Source organism: Nycticebus coucang, chromosome 4 (assembly GCF_027406575.1).
Source record: "Nycticebus coucang isolate mNycCou1 chromosome 4, mNycCou1.pri, whole genome shotgun sequence".
NCBI lineage: Eukaryota > Metazoa > Chordata > Mammalia > Primates > Lorisidae > Nycticebus > Nycticebus coucang.
Window position 1 is genome coordinate 54,014,290 of NC_069783.1, and position 19,993 is coordinate 54,034,282.

At 34.5% G+C, this 19,993-nt stretch overlaps 1 protein-coding gene across 6 annotated transcripts in view; it reads right to left on the reverse strand.

Annotated features, from left to right (window-relative positions):
- The window catches only part of CCDC88A (coiled-coil domain containing 88A), a 130,780-nt gene that overhangs the window by 12,566 nt on the left and 98,221 nt on the right, over positions 1–19,993 (reverse strand). For 4 of the 6 annotated variants that reach the window (XM_053588331.1, XM_053588330.1, XM_053588328.1 and 1 more), the window contains exons 19-27: positions 18,169–18,330; positions 16,777–17,054; positions 16,410–16,553; positions 11,794–11,980; positions 8,876–9,021; positions 5,051–5,143; positions 4,700–4,914; positions 1,675–1,758; positions 489–680 (exon numbers count right to left, since the gene is read on the reverse strand). In XM_053588331.1, coding sequence (XP_053444306.1) covers positions 489–680; positions 1,675–1,758; positions 4,700–4,914; positions 5,051–5,143; positions 8,876–9,021; positions 11,794–11,980; positions 16,410–16,553; positions 16,777–17,054; positions 18,169–18,330 — 1,501 coding nt within the window. The remainder of the gene's footprint in view (positions 1–488; positions 681–1,674; positions 1,759–4,699; positions 4,915–5,050; positions 5,144–8,875; positions 9,022–11,793; positions 11,981–16,409; positions 16,554–16,776; positions 17,055–18,168; positions 18,331–19,993) is intronic. The other 2 variants (XM_053588332.1, XM_053588329.1) reach the window with 1 other exon arrangement.

Below are 19,993 nucleotides of genomic sequence, written 5' to 3' on the forward strand. Positions count from 1 at the left end.
TATGAAACAGAGTAACCTTTACAAGAGTTCACTTGTCTAAGGAAACACCAGAAGTAAGGAAACACCTCCCCCGTGACCCTGCAAAGCAAAGCAAGAGCTTGGTGTTCCATGTGGTTCTCTGAAGATGTAACGCTTTTAAGTTTTATGAAAAACTTCTATCACTCCCTCCTTTTTTCACCCTTTACCTGGTTTACTTCTCCTTTTCTTGTTAGTTCATTAGCTGTTTATTATGAAAGGAAGCCTAGGAAAGATTTTAATTATTTGTATAAGGCTTTAAATTTTTGAAATGATTTGAAAACTCCCCCAAATCAAATACAGACAAAAAAATTTTTTTCACCCTACTCCTTTGAGCCACAGGCGCTGCCCCAGACCAAATTTTGATAATTATTTCAGGTTGTTGCTTTTAGAAAAGTACATGGGGAAAGTCAAATTAAAATTCCTGTTGCCAACAGTTACACCACAGTGTGCAAATAGCAGACGGCCTATACCTTTATTATTAACCAACTGCTTGGATCTGAAGCCTGCAGAAGAGTTGACAGCTGAAAAGTTGATGGCTGTAGTAGAGAAGGCCATAGCTCCCAATTCTTTTCTCCTTGAAATATCATCAGGAACCTCCAAATTCTCAGTACTACCTGTCCACTGTCCTGCTAGGACCATGGACTGCACCAGGTCATTCATGGCTGGGATGCAAATGAAAGCAAATGATCAGCATGGTAAATGTATTTGCTTTTAAATCTATTTTGTATTATAAATGATCTGGGTTTTGTTTATGAATTAATGTAAATGGATATCAAAAACTATAACCACAGGTCATCTGAATTATGACATGCATTCAGCTGAATGAAATGAGTAGGCCAAAGGCTGATAAACTTCCATACATAATTTTATCCCACCTCCGCCCCCTATAAAAGACAAAGAAAGGAATTTTACTATGTACAAACTGCCATGCTTTTGCGCAATGATGTGTGATATAATTAGAAGCCTTCACAATGTGGTTTTGTGATGACAAAAATGAAATGAATAAAGGTAAGATGAAGAGCAGTTCTTATACAGCGTCATTATTGAAAATGAAAGAGTCCTTGGTCAGAGCAGGTTACTGAAGAATTATTCATTTTATGAATCAAATAAGTATACCATTCAATAAAAACCTGAAAGAGATGATATCCAAAGTGACAGACACATAATATAATTAACTACCCATTCCACTTAAAAAAAGAAAACCCAGACCAGATATTATTATATAAAGAATGACAAACATTTTGAAGGGTTATAGGCCATTTTATTTATTTAATCTGATTCATTAAGGAAATAAATTTCCTAATGCTAAAGATTTTGTTATATTTTCTTCCTTAAGTAAATTTCTTTGGGGAAAAAAAATCTCTATGGCGTATAAAATTAAGGGGTTTTCTCTGCCAACTTGAAGAAAGCACTGGAAATTTACAAGTATATTACATGTATTACTAAACTATGCATATATATGTATCAGTGGACATACATATAATGCAAAGTCAGCGCCAATTTTGAAAAAATTATTCTTCCAGCTCCTTGTATTATAGGAAGACTGCACTTTGCAAAATAAAGAAATTGGTACAGTCCAGAGAAAGGTTAGTGAAAAATTAGTAATGAAAGCCAGTGTAGTCATTTGAAAGAAGCTGAACTGTCATAAAGTCTTACACATGGAACGACGGTAGCAGGCCTTCATTTTGTCTTTATCCTTCGGTCTGTTCCTCAAAAAGGGCAGTCTTTTCAGTGCAACCACTTTAATGTCAGAGCATGAGGAAAAACAGAAACAGGGAAATGAAAGAAAAAAGGGAGAAGAACAGATGGGAGTTAAATGTTGAAATTAAGGACAGAAATGAATGTTTGAGTTTCAGCTATGTATGCTATATTAAAGTTATTATTCTCATGCTGCTGAGTGATAATGAAATATGAAATATGTACTTTGATACTTTAAAATACTTGGAAAAGCACTGAAGACAATGATGAGGAACATATACTTTGAAAGCTTGGATTGGCTACACTCCTATGACAATATGACCTGTTTAGAAATTACATATGGAGGGATCAATTTTCCAAGTTAAGTTATAAAGGTAAACACTTAAAATTAAGGTTATTGGTGGTCATAGAGTGTACATGATGAAAACATACAAGATTCTTCAAGCCTCTATTTTCTTTTTAAATTATAAGGCTTTATTTTGGAAAACAAAAATTATTTAGGAAAATGCATATCTTACCAGTATTTTAGTAATATACATGAACAAAAATCGGGGTGCCCAAAGGATGTTTAAAACAATCTAAAGGAACTCTTAAAAAAAAAAAAAATCACATTAAAAACATTTTTTTTTTTTTTTAGACTAATAAAGAAAATAAGGAATTACTTCTTGTTTTTAAACTGGATTCTGGTGCATTTTCAGCAGCACCATGAAAACATATATCCTTTCAACCAAAGTCTTTCTAAAGATGAAAAAATATTATATTAAGGTCATTTTACAGGAAGTTGATTGGGGAAAAGAGAAAAAAGGAGTATTTTGAGAGTAGTAATAAATGTTAACACTAAGCTCTGATAAAGCTAAAACATAAGGAGGTACCCCAAAGCAAACAAAAAGGGGAGAAAAATATGTATGACATTTTCAGATAATTTGAAGGGCTTTTTTGGATGAGTTTAATTTTGTGAATAAAAGTTGAGATCATTCAAGTACAGGAGTCATTAGAACAAACAGACAAATGTTCACTAGAGATACTTCTTAAGCTACATTTAGTATGAAATATAAAAATTGTATCTTTTGGAAATGTAATTTAAGAGTTAAGAATATAACTTGCATAAGGACTTAAAACGTATTATACACAACCATAATAGCTCTGCTCTTTCTCAGGGTTCACTATCATCTTGTAAATAATCAAACTTCTTCTGACAAATGAACAAGCACCATTAATTAAAGAGACAACAATGGACAGCTTTTTAAGTTGTTTGATCACTACTAGGAAGAATCAGGATTCATTTAAGCTTTTCATTTGACCTATTTCTTTTCAAACTTGGTAAACACAGGTGTTTTCAATGATTAAAAAGGAAAGCAATATAAAAAATGGACACTTAGCTAAAAAAAGAGCTGAGTAGTTGCAGCTCCAACATGTTTTAATTACATACTTGTTGTTTCTGTTTTCAACTGTTTCCCAAAGACAGACACATATACTTCCAAAATGAACAGGATAAAAGGAGTTTTGAAATTTCCAGGTTGGAATGATTTTTCTTATGGCAATTAGTTTGTGGATATATACTGTTCATTTCCCAAAGCATACTGAAATTAAGGAAGCATAGTATTATTGGGTTTTAGGTTTATTTTTAAAATTCTAAAACTGAACAACTGCAGAAAAGGAGAATATTCCTTCTGATTCTTGTTCTGGATATTTCAGTAGAGAATGTGAAAGAATGACAAATTTATATTTAATCAGAGAAGTTTTTTAAAAAGACTGTTGTGCCTTTCCTGTTTGTGCTAGTGTATCTGAATTGAAATTTGTCTTTAATTAAAAAAAAATTAAGTATGTAGATTTAGCTCATCTTATGTGGAAATATATTAAATTGCTTTCTTAAGACTAACATACATACATATACATGGGTGCATATGTAGATTTTTGCTGCTATAGTTGCATTCTGAAATACACCCTGCAGTATATATTATCCTATATCCAAAAATATTGTCTATTCAGAGATAATTCACCTGAGGCCAAAATTTTGAGTACTTTGGGGGTTGCTCATATGGGAAAGTCAACCCCTGGGAGAAAGAGCTGTATTTACCTTCTATTTCTTTTTTAAAAATGATATGTTTTTTTGTTTTTTTTTTTTTTTTAAATTTAGTGGCACTGGTAATTAAGAGGATGCAAAGTATCCTGTTTACATATTTTACATCTTACATATTGATAAGTCAACTTCTTAGACATCCTCAGAGGACTTAGTAATATATTACTTTTTCTTCTCTTGAAATACATTTGTTTAAGCTTTTACTTTGCTCTTACTGTTTAAGAATACCAGTGACAAAATAAAAAGGCTATGAATTGTATAGGGAATGTTATAATGTGATACTTCTAAATTTGTAATAAAAAATTAAATAATAAGCTCATACACAAATTTTTATCCTCCACCTATTTTATTATAATTGATCCTTTATGAAACAAACTCTCAATACTTTTCTTAACTTTCAGTTATTTCTAAATCATTGAATAACACCTCTTACAATTCATACCTAATTTTCTTTGCTTTTCCCTGTAACTTTGCTCCAATTTGACACCAAAGTATATGAGCAAAAACTTCATCATAAAATGCCTTATTCTGATTAAGTTATAGATAATTATGAAATTGAAGTATTATACATATTTCTCACTTGCTGTTCTAATCACCCTGTGAAGTATGAAGCAAAGGTGAAAGACTTGCCCATATTAACAGAACTATCAGATGGCAGAAGTATTCTGGCTGTTATTTCAAGGTTCTTTTTGCCCCCTTGGCCAAATGACGATAACCCTGTATCTCAGAAAAATGATGTGGTTGTATGCTATTACAGTATGCAATTAATTTTATAATCATATGGAATTAAAAAGAAACTCCATTCACCAGACTATTCCCCCAAAGGACTGCTAAAAGTTTTTAGAAAAAAATCTTTAGAAAGGCTCAAAATCAATAGTGTATTTAAAGATTTGAAGGACTCACTGCTGCTTTTCTTGGTCCCCACAGTTTGGCCATCTTCTAAAGAGTTTGAACCAACTGAAGAACTATCTTGACTATCTTGATGGGGAAGCTGAAGAAATCCTTCACTGGAGTCTGAGCGGGTAGGTGTTAATGTTAGAGATTTCTGACGTTCCCGATTAATATCTTTCTTAGATTTTATCAATTTTCTCATTTTTAAAGTAATCCAGTTGCCTCTCCTAATAACATTTAAAAAATTCTTATCAGTCTAAAATTCAGTATATAAATCTGTCACAAAATCACTGGTCTTTACAATGTTAGCAATAACGTAACTTTTTTTCAAATTAAAAATTCATAAGATTTGGTTAATGGTACCTTCTAGGCGGAGATGGGTCATAGAATTTGTATTGATCCATAATTTTCTCTTCCAATTTCTCTTTCTGCCGCCTTAATTCATTTAACTTATCACTATATAAATAAAAAATTATTATTTTAGGACATGCATATTTTGCATAGTTATGAATTATATTATTTTGTGATTATGATCTAACTTATCCCCAAAACATAAAAAAATACAGATTCCATGATTGACAACTAAGAGTTTATTAGGTATTAAAAATGGCATAGTCAAGTGCAGTGGCTCACATCTGTAATCTTAGCATTACGGGAGGCCAAGGAAGGTGGATTGTTGGAGTCCAGGAGTTCGAGACCAATCTAAGTGAGCGTGAGATCTCATATCTAAAAAAACAGATAAATTAGCTGGGTGTGCTGGCTTACTCCGATAGTCCCAGCTACTCAGGAAGTTGAGGCAGGAGGAAAAAAAGAAGAGTATTTCTCAAGTTTCTCTTTTTCTTTAAATTTACAAGTTACTTAAATTAGGGATTTAAGATTTAAAGTTTTTTTCAATATGATTTTTTTCCATATAATCTTGTCATGTATGGGTCCTCTATTAACATCTTTCTACAGCTATTAAACAAGCATTATATCAACATTGGCTATTTCCCACTCTCAGATCATTAGTATGGCAAATCATTTTTGGAAGGAAGGAAGGTGATTTATTATAGTTTATGTAAGCAAAATATAAAAAAAGTTAGGGATTTCGTTTATTTGCTATTATGTATATATAATAAATAACCTTGCAACTATGTCTTTATGCAAATACATTTTTTTCCTTTATGGCTAAAAAAGAATGCTAATTTAAGTAGTTTAGCCTGAATGTAGGCTCAGGGGAAGCAGTGAGGGTGGTCTTGGGTTAGGTTTTGCTCAGTAGGAAATCAGATATAGGGCGGCACCTGTGGCTCAAAGGGGTAGAGCGCCGGTCCCATATGCCGAAGGTGGTGGGTTCAAACCCAGCCACGGCCAAAAAAAAAAAAAAAAAAGGAAATCAGATATATTGAAAGATTCACAATTAATCTTTGTTTAAGGTATCATAAATGAATGCTTGAATAGGATCAGAAAGGCTGGAGATAAAGCATTCAGTAGGCTAATAGGGTTGTCTAGTTGAGAGGAAAGCTGCATTAGGGAAGTGGGAACTGGGAGGAGCTGATCTGAGAGATTATATAGAACTATGGTTCCTGACATTCCCCCCACCCCCCCACCCCCGCCACACTGTGGCCTATTAGAAACAGGAGGTAAGTGCCAGGCAGGCCAGATAAGGTTCATCTGTATTTATAGCTGCTCCTCATCACCTGAGCTCCGCCTCTTGTCACATCAGCAGCACTAGATTCTCATAAGACTGGGAGTCCTATTATAAACCACACACATACGAGGGACCTAGGTTGCCTGCTCCTTATGAACATCTAATGTCCACCACCTTACCCCCAATCCCCACATTCCCATCCATGGAAAATATTGTCTTCCATGAAACCAGTTCCTGGTGCCAAAAAGGTTGGGTACTACTGCTATAGAAGATGCTTTGTGAACAAACGTTGCCAAGTTATACCCACAGTACAAACAGCAGGTGGCCTATACCGTTATTATTATTAATAATTATTTTAAAAGATGAAATCTTGGTCTGCTGCCCAGGCTGGAGTGCAGTAGTGTGTTCATAGCTCACTGCAGCCTTGAGCTCCTGGGGTGAAGCCATCCTCTTGCTTTAAGCTAGGACTTCAGGCTTGTACCACAATCCTTAGCTAATTTTGAAATTTTTTGTAGAGACACGGTCTCCTATGTTGCCCAGGCTGGTCTCAAACTCACAGCCTCAAGTGATCCTCCTGTCTCAGCCTCCCATAGTACTGGTATTATAGGCGTGAGCCAGCCTCTATCTTTATTATTAACCACCTGCTTGGACCTGAAGCCTATGGAGGAGTTGACAGTTGAAAAGTTGATGTCTGTAGTACAGAAGGCCATAGGTCCCAACTCTTTTCTTCTTTACCCATTGAGACATATCATTAGGAGCCGCTAAATTCTCAGCACTACCTACTTGTCACTCTTGCTGGGAACATGTGATAAAGACATTCAGCTAGAAAGGTTTGACATGTAATTTGTGACTTAAATCCAATAGATAGAATAGATTAAAATAATCTTTGAAAGTCAATTGTAAGACATGATCACTGACACCTAGGAAATGCATTAGTCACCAGGGGTCCGAATTTGAAGAAAATAAGGCCTTGGATAATGCCTCTGCTGAAGGTCCAGCAGACTGAAATGCCAAGAGCTTTATATATACTCAGTGCTTCTTAACCTAAAATAATCCTTACAACAGGCAGAGAGTAAAGGAACACATACTCCCTGAAAGGACTAATGGTGTAGCCCAAAGTGGCTGGCCACCAATGTGAAATTTGAGGTTTTGCATTTATCTTAATAGTTTATGCAAACTCTGCTGTTTGCTCCCTAATATATCTGTTACTTCAGAAATAATGTACCCTGCCCCCAAATTTTGTAATAAACTTGATGCTTCAGAAAAATGTATAACACATTCTAGTCTCACACATGCCCTGGCTTACCCACATTTACATTAAGTCTGAAAGGTACAGACACATTATTTCATATACTACTTAGGATAATCTGGGAAGTAGATGTTGTTATCTCTATTTTAGAGAAGAAACTAGTGATCAAAGAAATGAAGTGACTCAACTTGGGTCACATAGCTAGTCAATGGAAGAACTGAGATATGGATTAGCTATCTAATTTCAACAACTACACTGTAGTTGTATTTGTTGTTGTATTTGTATTCTACTGTGGTGTACTGTATTGTATTCTACGGTGGTGTATTTTATTTGTTGTATTTGTATTCTACTGTGGTGTATTGTATTGTATTCTACGGTGGTGTATTTTATTTGTTATATTTGTATTCTACTGTGGTGTATTGTATTGTATTCTACGGTGGTGTATTTTATTTGTTGTTGTATTTGTATTCTATATTGTATTGTATTCTACGGTGGTGTATTTTGTTTGTTGTATTTGTATTCTACTGTGGTGTAGTTGTATTTATATTCTACTGTGGTGCATCCTCATTTACGAGACAAGGGGGAAAAAGCAATTTAGAAAAGGTAAATTGAGTAATAAAGACTACCCACTGAGCTGCTCAGGCCCAAATCCCTGAGGATTCTTTCACTCTCCATGGAGAGTGAATTAATAAAGCCCTGTTATCTCTCTCTCTATATATATATATCATATTGCTTGTAGTTTGACCTCAACTTCTTTTTATGGCAAAGAAAAACCTTTGTGAATTGGTTCTTGACTGTTTAGCCACTTCTATACTGGCCCCTCTTCCTCAATTTTGCTCCAGCAAGAACAATTAATTTTCTTGTCTTATACCACACCACAACATACTTTTATCACACCTCCAAGTTTTTCCACTGTGGCTCTCTTGGCCTGGCATGCCTCCTCAAGCAAACTTGCATTAAACCTTTGAGTCTCAGCTCAAGTTTCACCTTTAGAAAGTTCACTTTACCTCTCCCAGACTAAGGTACTCCTCCTTTCCCTATGGCAACCTACATACACCTCCATTATAGAATTATTGTATTTACATGTTTATTTGTATTTCTCACTTTATATTATTAATTTCTTAAGAGCCAGACTCATGTTTTAGTATTTCTGGTTATTAACAGTGCCTGGACTATAAGCACTAAAAAAATGTATGTTAAAATAATACTGTTGAAAATCAAGAAAAATTAGTGTGAGTTTTCTCTGCCATTGGGCACACTCATGATAAAATCGTGAGTAATATTTCAGAGTACAAAATTATCTGGTACCTACATGTACTGTCTTTGTTCAACATGAAAAAGATCTTTGCTTTCCATGTTCTGTTCCAAGAGTGTTCTGTTCTGCAGCATTAATGTCTGAATTTGATCTAGCAGATGTCGATTTTCTTCTTCTAAATTTCCTTTAAGTTGGCTTAGCAACTGTTTAAACACAAACATTTATTTTTCAAAAAACATTTACATTTAACATAAATCACCTGAAACACCTAAAAAAACATAAAGTACTTCACAAAGACTTAAGTCTTCCACTATTTGAACAATTAGATGACAGCGCTTTCATGAGAATGTGATTATTCTACTGATAATGATGGCAACAGCTCTGAGTTACATTTTGTACCTATACATTTTCTTAATTCTTACCAACACTTGCTGATATGTGTATATAATAAATTATCTAGTTCCACAAATATTGCTTATGGTCTTCAAAATTGTTTAACTTACAGTCCAAAAAAGTTAGATTCGAATATCTAGCTTTTTCAGTAGCTATAAAATGTTATACAAGTGAGTTAGTTCTCTGATCTATCAAATGAGGATAGCTCCCATTTTCCAAGATTGTAAGGACTAAAATTCAGCATCATCATGTGTAGATTTTTGGACCCCAGCATTTGGATTCAGCAGGTCTGGAGTAAAGCCCAGAATTCTACATTAAAAGAACAAAAGCAAGCAACAATACATACTTCTTTCTATACCCTCAAAAAAAAAGGAAAAAGAAAGAAAACAAACATTTTGAAAATTTTCAACCGGTACAGAAAAGCAAGGAGAATAATACTTTAAGTAACTATAAACAACCATCAAGATCCAACAACTGCCAATATGTACCATGTTTGTTTTGTCTACATATTGTTAAATTGAAAGGTAACATATGTGTAGATCCATTAAAAACTGAATGTATTTGTTCTTTGTACCTATACCCCTTTGCAATATGATTTCCCACTCTTCCTATCATGAAGTGGAATCTATTTCCCCTCTTTTTGATTTAGAATGCCTTTGGCCCAGAGAAAGTGCAGGACATGACTGTACGATAGTTCTAAGCCCAGGCCTCAAGTTTCCTTGTGTGCTTCCACTGTCTTCTGGAACCCTAGTGGAGGACAAGAGACCTCCTGGTACAGAGAAGAGTTATCCCGGCTGAGACCACCGGCAGACCTGTCAGCTCACTACAGATGCAGGAAGAAATCTTGGATTAGACATCAGTGAGTGGGTCAGCGTATCTGCTCAGCTAAGTCCCAGACTCATGAGCAGACAAAACAAAACAAAACACGTTAACTGTCCATTACTACACTAAGGTTCTGTTGTTGTTAAACAGCATTATTGTGTCAACAGACAACTGGTAAAACATATATACAGAAAGAAAATAGATTATAGGTGGATATAGAGCTCAACAAATTATCACAAAGTGAGTAAGTGTTAAACCGGTACCCAGATGAAGAAACTGAACATTAATATGTTTTAGAAATACTTGAGTTACCTTCAAATCATCATCCCCTCCAATCAAAGTTAACTACAATCCCCACCTCTTATACCACAGATTAATTTTTTCACCCCTCCAAATCACGCTATTATGACTTAGTCTCAGCCAAAGGTTAACATTTCAGTCAAGCTTTAACAATCAGTCAGGGATGAGTAGATAGCTAGAACCCTCTCTGGTTTCTCCAGAGCAGCTTTCCAGATCACCAATAACATATGAGGCCTAATCAAGATCCACTGTCTCACTTTTTGGAACTTCTACAGGGTGTTCCAAAGGTCACCAGACATGCATACATAGGGAAAATGGGAAATTATAGCTAAATGTACCTTTAGTTAAAAAATATACATTACAAAATTTTACAAAATATTTACAAAATGTTTCTTTATGTATTTATATAAATATAAAAAATATAAAATATATAGTAGAACCTCTGTAAATTGACCACTTAAGTTGATCAACTGGTCAACATACAAAAGTGGTCTACATAAGGAACTAGGCCTATTTACTAATGTGTACATATGGTACATGTCCAGTCTATGAAAATTAGATCAACTTAAGGAGGCAGTAAATGTAGGAAGGTGGTCAATTATGGACATTCTATTATATTATAAAATATAATGAGTTTGTTAATTTTTCCTATGTATGGCAACCTTTGGGATACCCTGTAGTTAAATTTCTAACTAGCCCACTGCTCTGATACTTTGCCCAAACCAAATGCTCTCAAAGAGTTGACCTTTGACAATTCTCCTAAGCATGTCTCCTCCAGCAGCAAAACTGCTGCCAGGGGGTGTCCTGTGATAACTGCCAAGTATAGAATGAAGGGAGGGAAGGGAGAGGGGAATGGGAGAAGCCACAAAATAAAATGTCCCAGAAAAACATAGTTCCTCCCCAAAGTTGAGTAGTTTTTCTTTAGTAAATGCCTTGGTTGAGTTCCAACTGTCAAAAATGGCTATCCAATTTTGTTGTTTCTTAGGGAGTTGACTGGCCATGTTTCCACTTCCATTCTGGAAGTATACCTAATTATATTTAGACTTTTATAAGTCATAAGTAGAATGAATGCTTTGTATTTCTGAGCTTTATTGCATAAATAATATGTGGTTTCAAATTATTTTTTCTGTTGGTTTATAATTTCATACCAGGTATACAGTAAACCTTTTTTCATTAAACATACATAATTGTATAATTTTCAAAGCAAATGTCCAGACATTAAATTTTAAACTATTAATTTAAAAAAACCGTTGAAATTACTGATACAGGAAGTTTTTCTGAATTATTTCTTTCAATTATCCCTGGCCAAGTTATTTTAGAAATACCATACTAAATATATATGGCTACTGTCACTATATATACACTACATATGTATAACATATATACACTACGATCATTTATTTTTAGTCGTATCTTGGTGCCAAAAGGAGAAAATAATGATTCAACATGTTAAAGCTCACCTCACACTGGTTATTCAGCTTGGTGGATGTAATATCCAACTGTTGGTATTGTTCCTTTAGCTTTGAAAATTCAGCTTCTAATTTTGTTTGCTCCAGTTTGGAATTATTTAGAAGACTTTTTAAATTTTTGTGGTCAGTTTGCAACACTTCAGTCTCTTTTAAAAGTTGACTATATGTATGATTCAACCTATAATTAGAAATCATAAGAGAAATAGAATTAGATTCTCTTAATAGCTTTCATTACAATACAAAGAATGTGAAAATGTTGTAAATAATATTCCGAAAAGAGAAGATTGTTTTCTCAGTAATTAAACTGATCAAGAATCAGTTTGTTTTTTGAAATTAGATTTTAAAAAATTCCAAGTACCTTTCCCTTGAAAATGATCTTTCATCTTTTAAATATGTTGAAGTAAAGATATCCCGAATTTCAAAATTAATAATATATATATACATTTCTTTTTTTTTTAAGAGACTGGGTCTCGGTTCTCTGGACTGGAGTGCAGTGGTACGATCATAGCTCACTGTAACCTCATCAATCCTCCCTCTTCAACCTCCTGAGAGCTAGGAATATAGATGCATGCCAAGGCTGTTTTTTTTTGTTTTTTTTTTTGAGACGCAGTCTCACTTTGTTACACTTGGTAGGGTTCCATGGCATAGGTCATAGCAACCTCAAACTCCTGGGCTTAAGCAATTATCCTGCCTCTGCCTCCTGAGTAGCTGGCACTACAAGTGCCTGCCACAACACCTGGCTATTTTTCTGGCTCTTGCTCAGGCTGGTCTTGAACTTGTGAGCTAAGACAATCCACCCACCTTGGCCTCCCAGAGTGCTAGAATTACAGGCGTGAGCGACTGTACCTGGCCTGACACCTAGCTAATTTTTTAACTTTCTTTTTTAGAAAAGGAGTTAAGCCAAACTTTAGTCGGTTAGATTTCTGCACTTGTCGGCAAATTATTCATTGTTACGCAATCCTGCAGCATTTTCTTTTTCTTTCCATAATTCACTTTCAAAACAAAGTTCATCTTCTTTAAAGGCAGGGATTAACAAACTTTAGCTATAATAGACCAGAGAGGAAACATTTAGGTTATGCAGGCCATATGCAGCCTCAGGAGCATGCTCCTTCCCTCACTCCTCCCCAACGCTTTAATAAACATAAAAGCTTTTCTTATTTGTGGGCTATACAGAAACAGACTGTAGTCTAGATTTGGCCTGATAAGCTGGTTGTAGTTTGCCAACCTCTATTTTATGGCATTATGATCAAGAACCCACAAAAGAGGCAGGCAGCCGAACAAAACAAACTTTTGCTCACAGTTGTCCTTGTTCAGAAGATTTCACAGTTTAAGTCAACTCATCTCACAGTTTAACTCAACTCATTGCTGAGTTATAATAATATATTTTTAAAAATCCAAGACTTGGTAAAAAACAAACAAACAAAAAAACGATAAGACCAAAAACATATAGTAAATAATTAAGTTGAATTAAAGAATGATTGCATACCATGAGTTTAATAATTGATTAGACCTCACTGAGACATATAGACAGCTACATAGTACCTACGGTAATCAAAGATTTCCCTACTGATGCTTCATGGTGGGGTGGCAATACAAAAAGTTAACATGAAAGGTCCTAGGTATCTCTGTGGCAAATACTAAAATGAGATTTTTGGCTGGGCATGGTGGCTCATGCCTGTAATCCTAGCACTCCGGGAAGAGGAGGTGGTGTATTGCCTGAGCTCACAGGCTCGAGACCAGCCTGAGCAAGAGCGAGACCCTGTCTCTACAAATAGTCGAAAGTTATGGCAGGTGCTTGTAGTCCCAGCTACTCAGGAGGCTGAGGCAAAGAAAATTAGTTGAGCCCAAGAGTTTGAGGTTGCTATGAGCTACAACGCCATGGCACTCTACCAAAGGCAATGAAGTGAGACTGTCTCAAAAAAATAAAAAAATAAAATAAAATTAAAAAATGAGCTTTAAAAAATTTTCACATTGTATTTTAAGGCAGAGAACATTATTACCTAAATGCAAATGCAATTCAATGAACACAATTCTAAAGAAGCCAAGACAACCTATTCCATGTAAGAAATTTTCTTAATTTGGCATTATCTAAGATTAAATGCAGACTATTTAGAAGAATAAATTCTTATCCCTAAGCAAAGTCTTCATAAATATATATTTTTGGTGAAACAGTTCTTCCATATTTCATTTAAAGCCTTTTCATTCCTTAGGACACAGACATGAGCCTATAAAAGGTAAGCAAGAATGGATTTCAGAGAGAAAGTACTCTCTTCAGAACCACTATTCCCTGCAAGCCTGGAGAATTTTCTAGGTCAGTCTCATCATTCTCAATTTCTTCTTCATTTTGACTCAGTTCTTTCTCTGGAGGTTCCTCAGTAGTATACACAATTACATTCCTGCAAGGCCTACATAAATTCATGAACTGTCCCTAGTTATGTTCAAATCCCAACAACAGAAAAAGGTTAGGTAAAAAAATGGGACCTCCACAGTTAAGTGTATTCCCCTATGTTTGGTATATAATAAAATACCCTGTACCTGTATAACTTGTCAGAATTTAATCTTCTACTACATACATATTGTACATTATATATCCTATCATCTTTGATTCTAGCTTGCTATTGGGCTTGCAAGAAGTTGAAATCCCCTACTACCGAATTTCAGGTTGTTAACTACAGAAAACTAAATACAAAACTGTTAAACATGAAAATGAAGATGGCTCTAGAAATTTGGGGACTTTTTTAAAAGGAAAGGAGAAGTTTAATTTTAAAAATGGTTTGTATTAAACTCATAATGGGACAAATACTCAATGACCCCTCCTAGAATTCTGTGTACTGCCTCTTAGCTCTGTTCAGCTATGGCACTGTAAATATAGTACAAATGAGTAGGCTGTTTAACCTTTTAAAAGTTTCTGAAAAACTTCCAAAAATGTACTGTTATGAAACAGGATGGTTAGAGTTGGCAAGTTTTGATTTTCCAAGGCTTTCAGTTAAATAATAATAGCCCTGTAGCAATATGAGACCATTAATACATAATAATTAAAAATAGAGAATAAAAATGAGAGTACAAATCAGGCTCGGTGCTTACAGCTCAACGGCTAGGGCTGGGGGGTTTGAACCTGGCCCGAGTCTGCCAAACAACAATGACAACTACAACAAAAAAATAGCCAGGCATTGTGGCGGGATAGTCCCAGCTACTCGGGAGGCTGAGGCAAGAGAATCACTTATGACCAAGAGTTTGCAGTTGCTGTGAGCTATATGACGCCATGGCACTCTACCAAGAGTGACGTAGTGAGACTCTACCTCAAAAAAAAAAAAATAATAAAATAAGTACAAATCAATCAGTCAAGAAATTATGGGGCTGCTTACTTGTAGCAATTTCAAAAGACAAGAATTGGGAAAGCAGACTAGTAAAAATAGAGATAAACAAATGATGGAGTTTAATTACATTCTGCCTCAAAAAGTATGTACATTTTATCAAGGTATAGAAATGTCCTAGGGCGGCGCCTGTGGCTCAGTGAGTAGGGCGCCAGCCCCATATGCCGAGGGTGGCGGGTTCAAACCCAGCCCCGGCCAAACTGCAACCAAAAAATAGCCGGGCATTGTGGCGGGCGCCTGTAGTCCCAGCTGCTCGGGAGGCTGAGGCAAGAGAATCGCGTAAGCCCAAGAGTTAAGAGGTTGCTGTGAGCCGTGTGACGCCACGGCACTCTACCCGAGGGCGGTACAGTGAGACTCTGTCTCTACAAAAAAAAAAAAAAAAGAAATGTCCTATAATTTGACTTAAAAACTTAATTAGCTGACAATCAATATATTAATAAAGAAAATATGATGTGTCTACACAATGGAATAGTATTCATCCATGAAAAAGAACGAAATCTTGTCATCTGCAGCAAAATGGATAGGACAGTTGGTCCTTACATTAAAAAAAATAAGCCAGGCACAGAAAGACAAATACTGCATATTCTCATTCATATGTGGAAGCTAAAAATGTCAACAGCATAGAGCTAGAGTGGAATGGCAGCTGGAAGGCAGGGTGCAGAGGGAATGATTAATGGGTACATACTGTTAGATAATGTTCCACAGCACAGTAGGGGTGACTACAGTTAACAGTGATTTACTGTATATTTTTGCATTGTCTGATTTTCTACTGTAAAATAGAAGAGGAGGTTTGAAATGTTCTTGACATAAAGAAATGATAAATGTCTGAGGTAATATAAATAACCTATATACCTTGATTTACTCATTATACATGGTATACAGGTGTCAAAAAATTATGTACTCCTCAAATATATACTACAACTATTACTACATATGTATGAATAAAAAAACCTTAACTAGTTGAAAAAAGGGAGAAATGATGAGAGAAAATAGGAGAAATAAGCATTTGACTGATGGATTCCATAACTAACTGCATGATTTTGTTGGGTAATTTACTTATTGCTCTGGTGTTTTATTTAATTATTATTATTATTTTACTGTAAAAAGAACTATACTACAGTTAGTTCTATTTTTAAAATTCTAAGTCCAAATTATGGATGGTACTACAATGAGGCAGGATATATGTTGGATGTAAGGCATAATACAGAATTGAAATATATAAATATTTATTACCTATCATTTTCAACACAAAGTTTCTTGTACTCTGCAGCTACCATCTCATGGTTTTTATTTTCAAGCAGCATTTTTTCTTGCTCTGTTTTGAGCATCTTTTCCAAATCCTCCAACTGTCCTTTCTGTTTTAGTAACTGATTATAACTGAGGGAAAAAAAGGTATTTAGTGCAGACAATTTCCAAAAAAGAAAATAATTTTAGAAATAAAGGAAATAAGAGTAATTTATTAATAAGTACTACACAAAATACATATAAATTTATACAAATTTCCTAGATAAATTACCTATTACTTATGTTTAACATATAAAATCTATTAAACTCAAAGAAAATTGAGTTTAAACTCACACAATAAAATATAAGAAATTACCGGTCTTCGAGATCTTTATGTTCCACCTCAAGATTTTTGTGGGCAGACTTTAGAGTTCCATGTTTAGAGATAAGAGATTCATACTCTGAAGCCTGCCGTTCATGAAGAAGTTCCAGCTTTTCATGATCTTTGATCAGAGAATCATAGAGAGATTTTAGCTCTTCTCGTTCTTTGATTACAGATTCATTTTCATTTTCTAAGGAAGACTGCTGGATTAAAAGCTGTGCATTCTGGTTCATAAGTGAGGTACTTTGGGAATTAAGGGTGGAATTTTCAACCTATAAAAATGCATATAGTTATCAGACAAGAAAAATAGTTCATGTTCTTTTTTAAAAAAAGGAGAGATTTACAATGTTAATTTAAGAATACTCTAAATTATAGTGGATACATTTACATAATAATGGAAAATTTGGTTCTTAACTTTCCAAAGAATAAGGGTACCATTTAATTTTGATTTTTGGAAGTGTTACGATATATATAATATATAATAATATAATATATATATAATAATATAATATATAATATATAACATATATTGAATTTATTCTAAATAAAAGTGATTAGGAACTATTTGTATTCAACCTATTAAAGGGTACAGAATTTGAAATGCTAGGTTTATCATTTCTAGAATTGAGGAGTTGACAGAATTGAAAAATTACTTTTGGAAATTTCTTAAAAGTCTAAATTAAAGTAATATTTGCTTTATCACTTGGAAAAGAATTCAGAAAAAAACTTCTGGATTCAGAGAGGGAATTTCTTTTGTTCTTCACAGAGTTGTACGGTTTGAAAAGATACTGGTAGGCGATGTTAAGTGAAAGATAGATCCTTTGAACTAAGGACAAATTTAAAAACAAAATTCCCATGTTGTCTTTTTTTTTTTTTTTTGAGAGAGTCTCACTTTGTCACCCTGGGTAGAGTGCCATGGCGTCACACCTCACAACAACCTCAAACTCTTGGGCTTAAGTGATTCTCTTGCCTCAGCCTCCCAAACAGCTGGGACTATAGGCACCTGCCACAATGCCTGCTATTTGTTGTTTAGCAGGCCTGGCCCGGTTTCGAACTCGCCAGCCTCAGTGTATATAGCTGGTGCCTTAAGCACTGAGCTATGGGCGCCAAGTCTGTTGTCTTGTTTTTTTAATAACTAAACTAATAAGACCACAAAGTAAATATAAATTATCTTTGCTTATTTATATTTGAGTGAATTCTAGAGGCTCTGACATTTTAGAAAGTGCTGATGTATGAAAGTTTGGCATGGCGCTAAATTTAAAAACGTTTATCTTCTGTGAATTGTTAAATTCAATAAGAAACAATCTTTCCCATGTTTACTTTCCCTTATTTTAATAGCATAATTCAAGAAATCAGCAGCATATCACCAAAATATTACATTACAACCTGAAGCTTGGCATTCTGTGTTTGGAGAGTGGTATTCTGTTCCTGCAGTGACACTGTCTGCCTCTGAAGTGCAAGAATTTGAGCCTGCAAATTACTGTTCTGTGTCTCAAGTTGCTTCAGTTGAGTTTTCAATGCTTGCTTCTCTGCTTGCAGTGTAGCATTCTTAAAAGAAAAAAAATCCACACATATTAAAAATAAAAGCAACATCAGATTTCTGTAATATCATGACATTTTGTACAATGAGCACTTACTACTATCATGGTCCAAAAGAAATCCAACAATCTTAAAAAAGAAAAAAATCCAAACATTCCCCCTCTATCCCAAATTGTAAACAGACATTCAATCTAAGAAAAAGAAGGCAATGATACTAAAATCTTAATATAATATTGTGCCTGTATCCCATCTGCCTTACAGTATACTAAAAATAGAATATTCCTTTCTAAATATCTTTGTTAATCCAAGAATTAGGATGGAGTTGCCAGGTGTATGGTTTTAATACTGCTCAAAAGCATCCAGAGTGCCCAGAATAAGTGAGGCTATGTCCAGGTAAGGCGTGCCAAAGGCAAATGTACACACAGGTGAGTGGTCCTCCCAGGGATAGCAGTAAAACAAATATTCAAAAGACAAGGTTTAGAAGAACCATCTTAACCATCTGTTTAAAAAACATATTCCATAAGAAACCTAACAGATGTTACATATTTTCTTTAGTTATTTTAGTTTATATCCTTTAGTATTTTAGTGGCATACAATTCTTTACTATTTTAGTGGTAAAAATGCTCATTAACATTTTATTCAACTACAGGACTTTTGGAGCATATCCAAACAAACCACACCATTCTCAATTTTTCCAGTATATATGGTCATATTTCTATTTTTATAGTGAAAATGTAAATTACTATGCAGATCATTATATATAACGTGATGATATTAAAAATACTTGTCATAGATTTAATAATTTTAGGATTGTTTCTAAATAAAATTTTATGAAAAATCAATTAGTATCAATGAGTATAAACAAAGAACACTTCCCCAAACAGAAATAAAACTATAATACATATATACACACAAAAGGCTATAATTGGTCTAGGCAAAAAAGTTACAAGTGAATCATGACAGATCATTTTTATCATATCTCTATAGATATGACAGAAGGTAACATTCACTTTGTTGGCTTTCATGTTATACATACTACATGCCACTGTGTAAAAGGCGGGTGACCCTTTGACCCACATATTATACCATAAAATCAAAGCCAAAGAAGCAAAATTCTTTAAGATGTGTCTTGATACTTGTGTGTAATACTTCTCTTTTGTTCAGCTGTTCAAATAAAAAGGATGAAAAAATTTAAGCTGGCGGCAGCACCTGTAGCTCAGTGGGTAGGGTGCTGGCCACATATACCCAGGCTGGCGGGTTCAAACCCGGCTCAGGCCAGCTAAACAACAATGACAACTACAACAAAAAAAAAAGCCGGCCTTGTAGCAGGCGCCTGTAGTCCCAGCTACTTGGGAGGCTGAGGCAAAAGAATCACTTAAGCCCAAGGGAGGTTGCTGCCAGCTGTGAGGCCATGGCACTCTACCAAGGGCGACACAGTGAGACTCTGTCACAAAAAAAAAAAAGAAATTTTAAGCTGGAAAAAATAATATGTTTATAGATTATGATATATTTATGTACCATTTGGACACAAAGAAGTGAAAAGTTTTTCACTTACATATGTGAAATACCATTGTAGGTTAAGACTTTAGAAACTAAATTATACAAACTCAACTGATCAGATATTTGTAAGAATAAGAAAAATTCCTATAGTACTTAATGTAAAAGTTAGCTA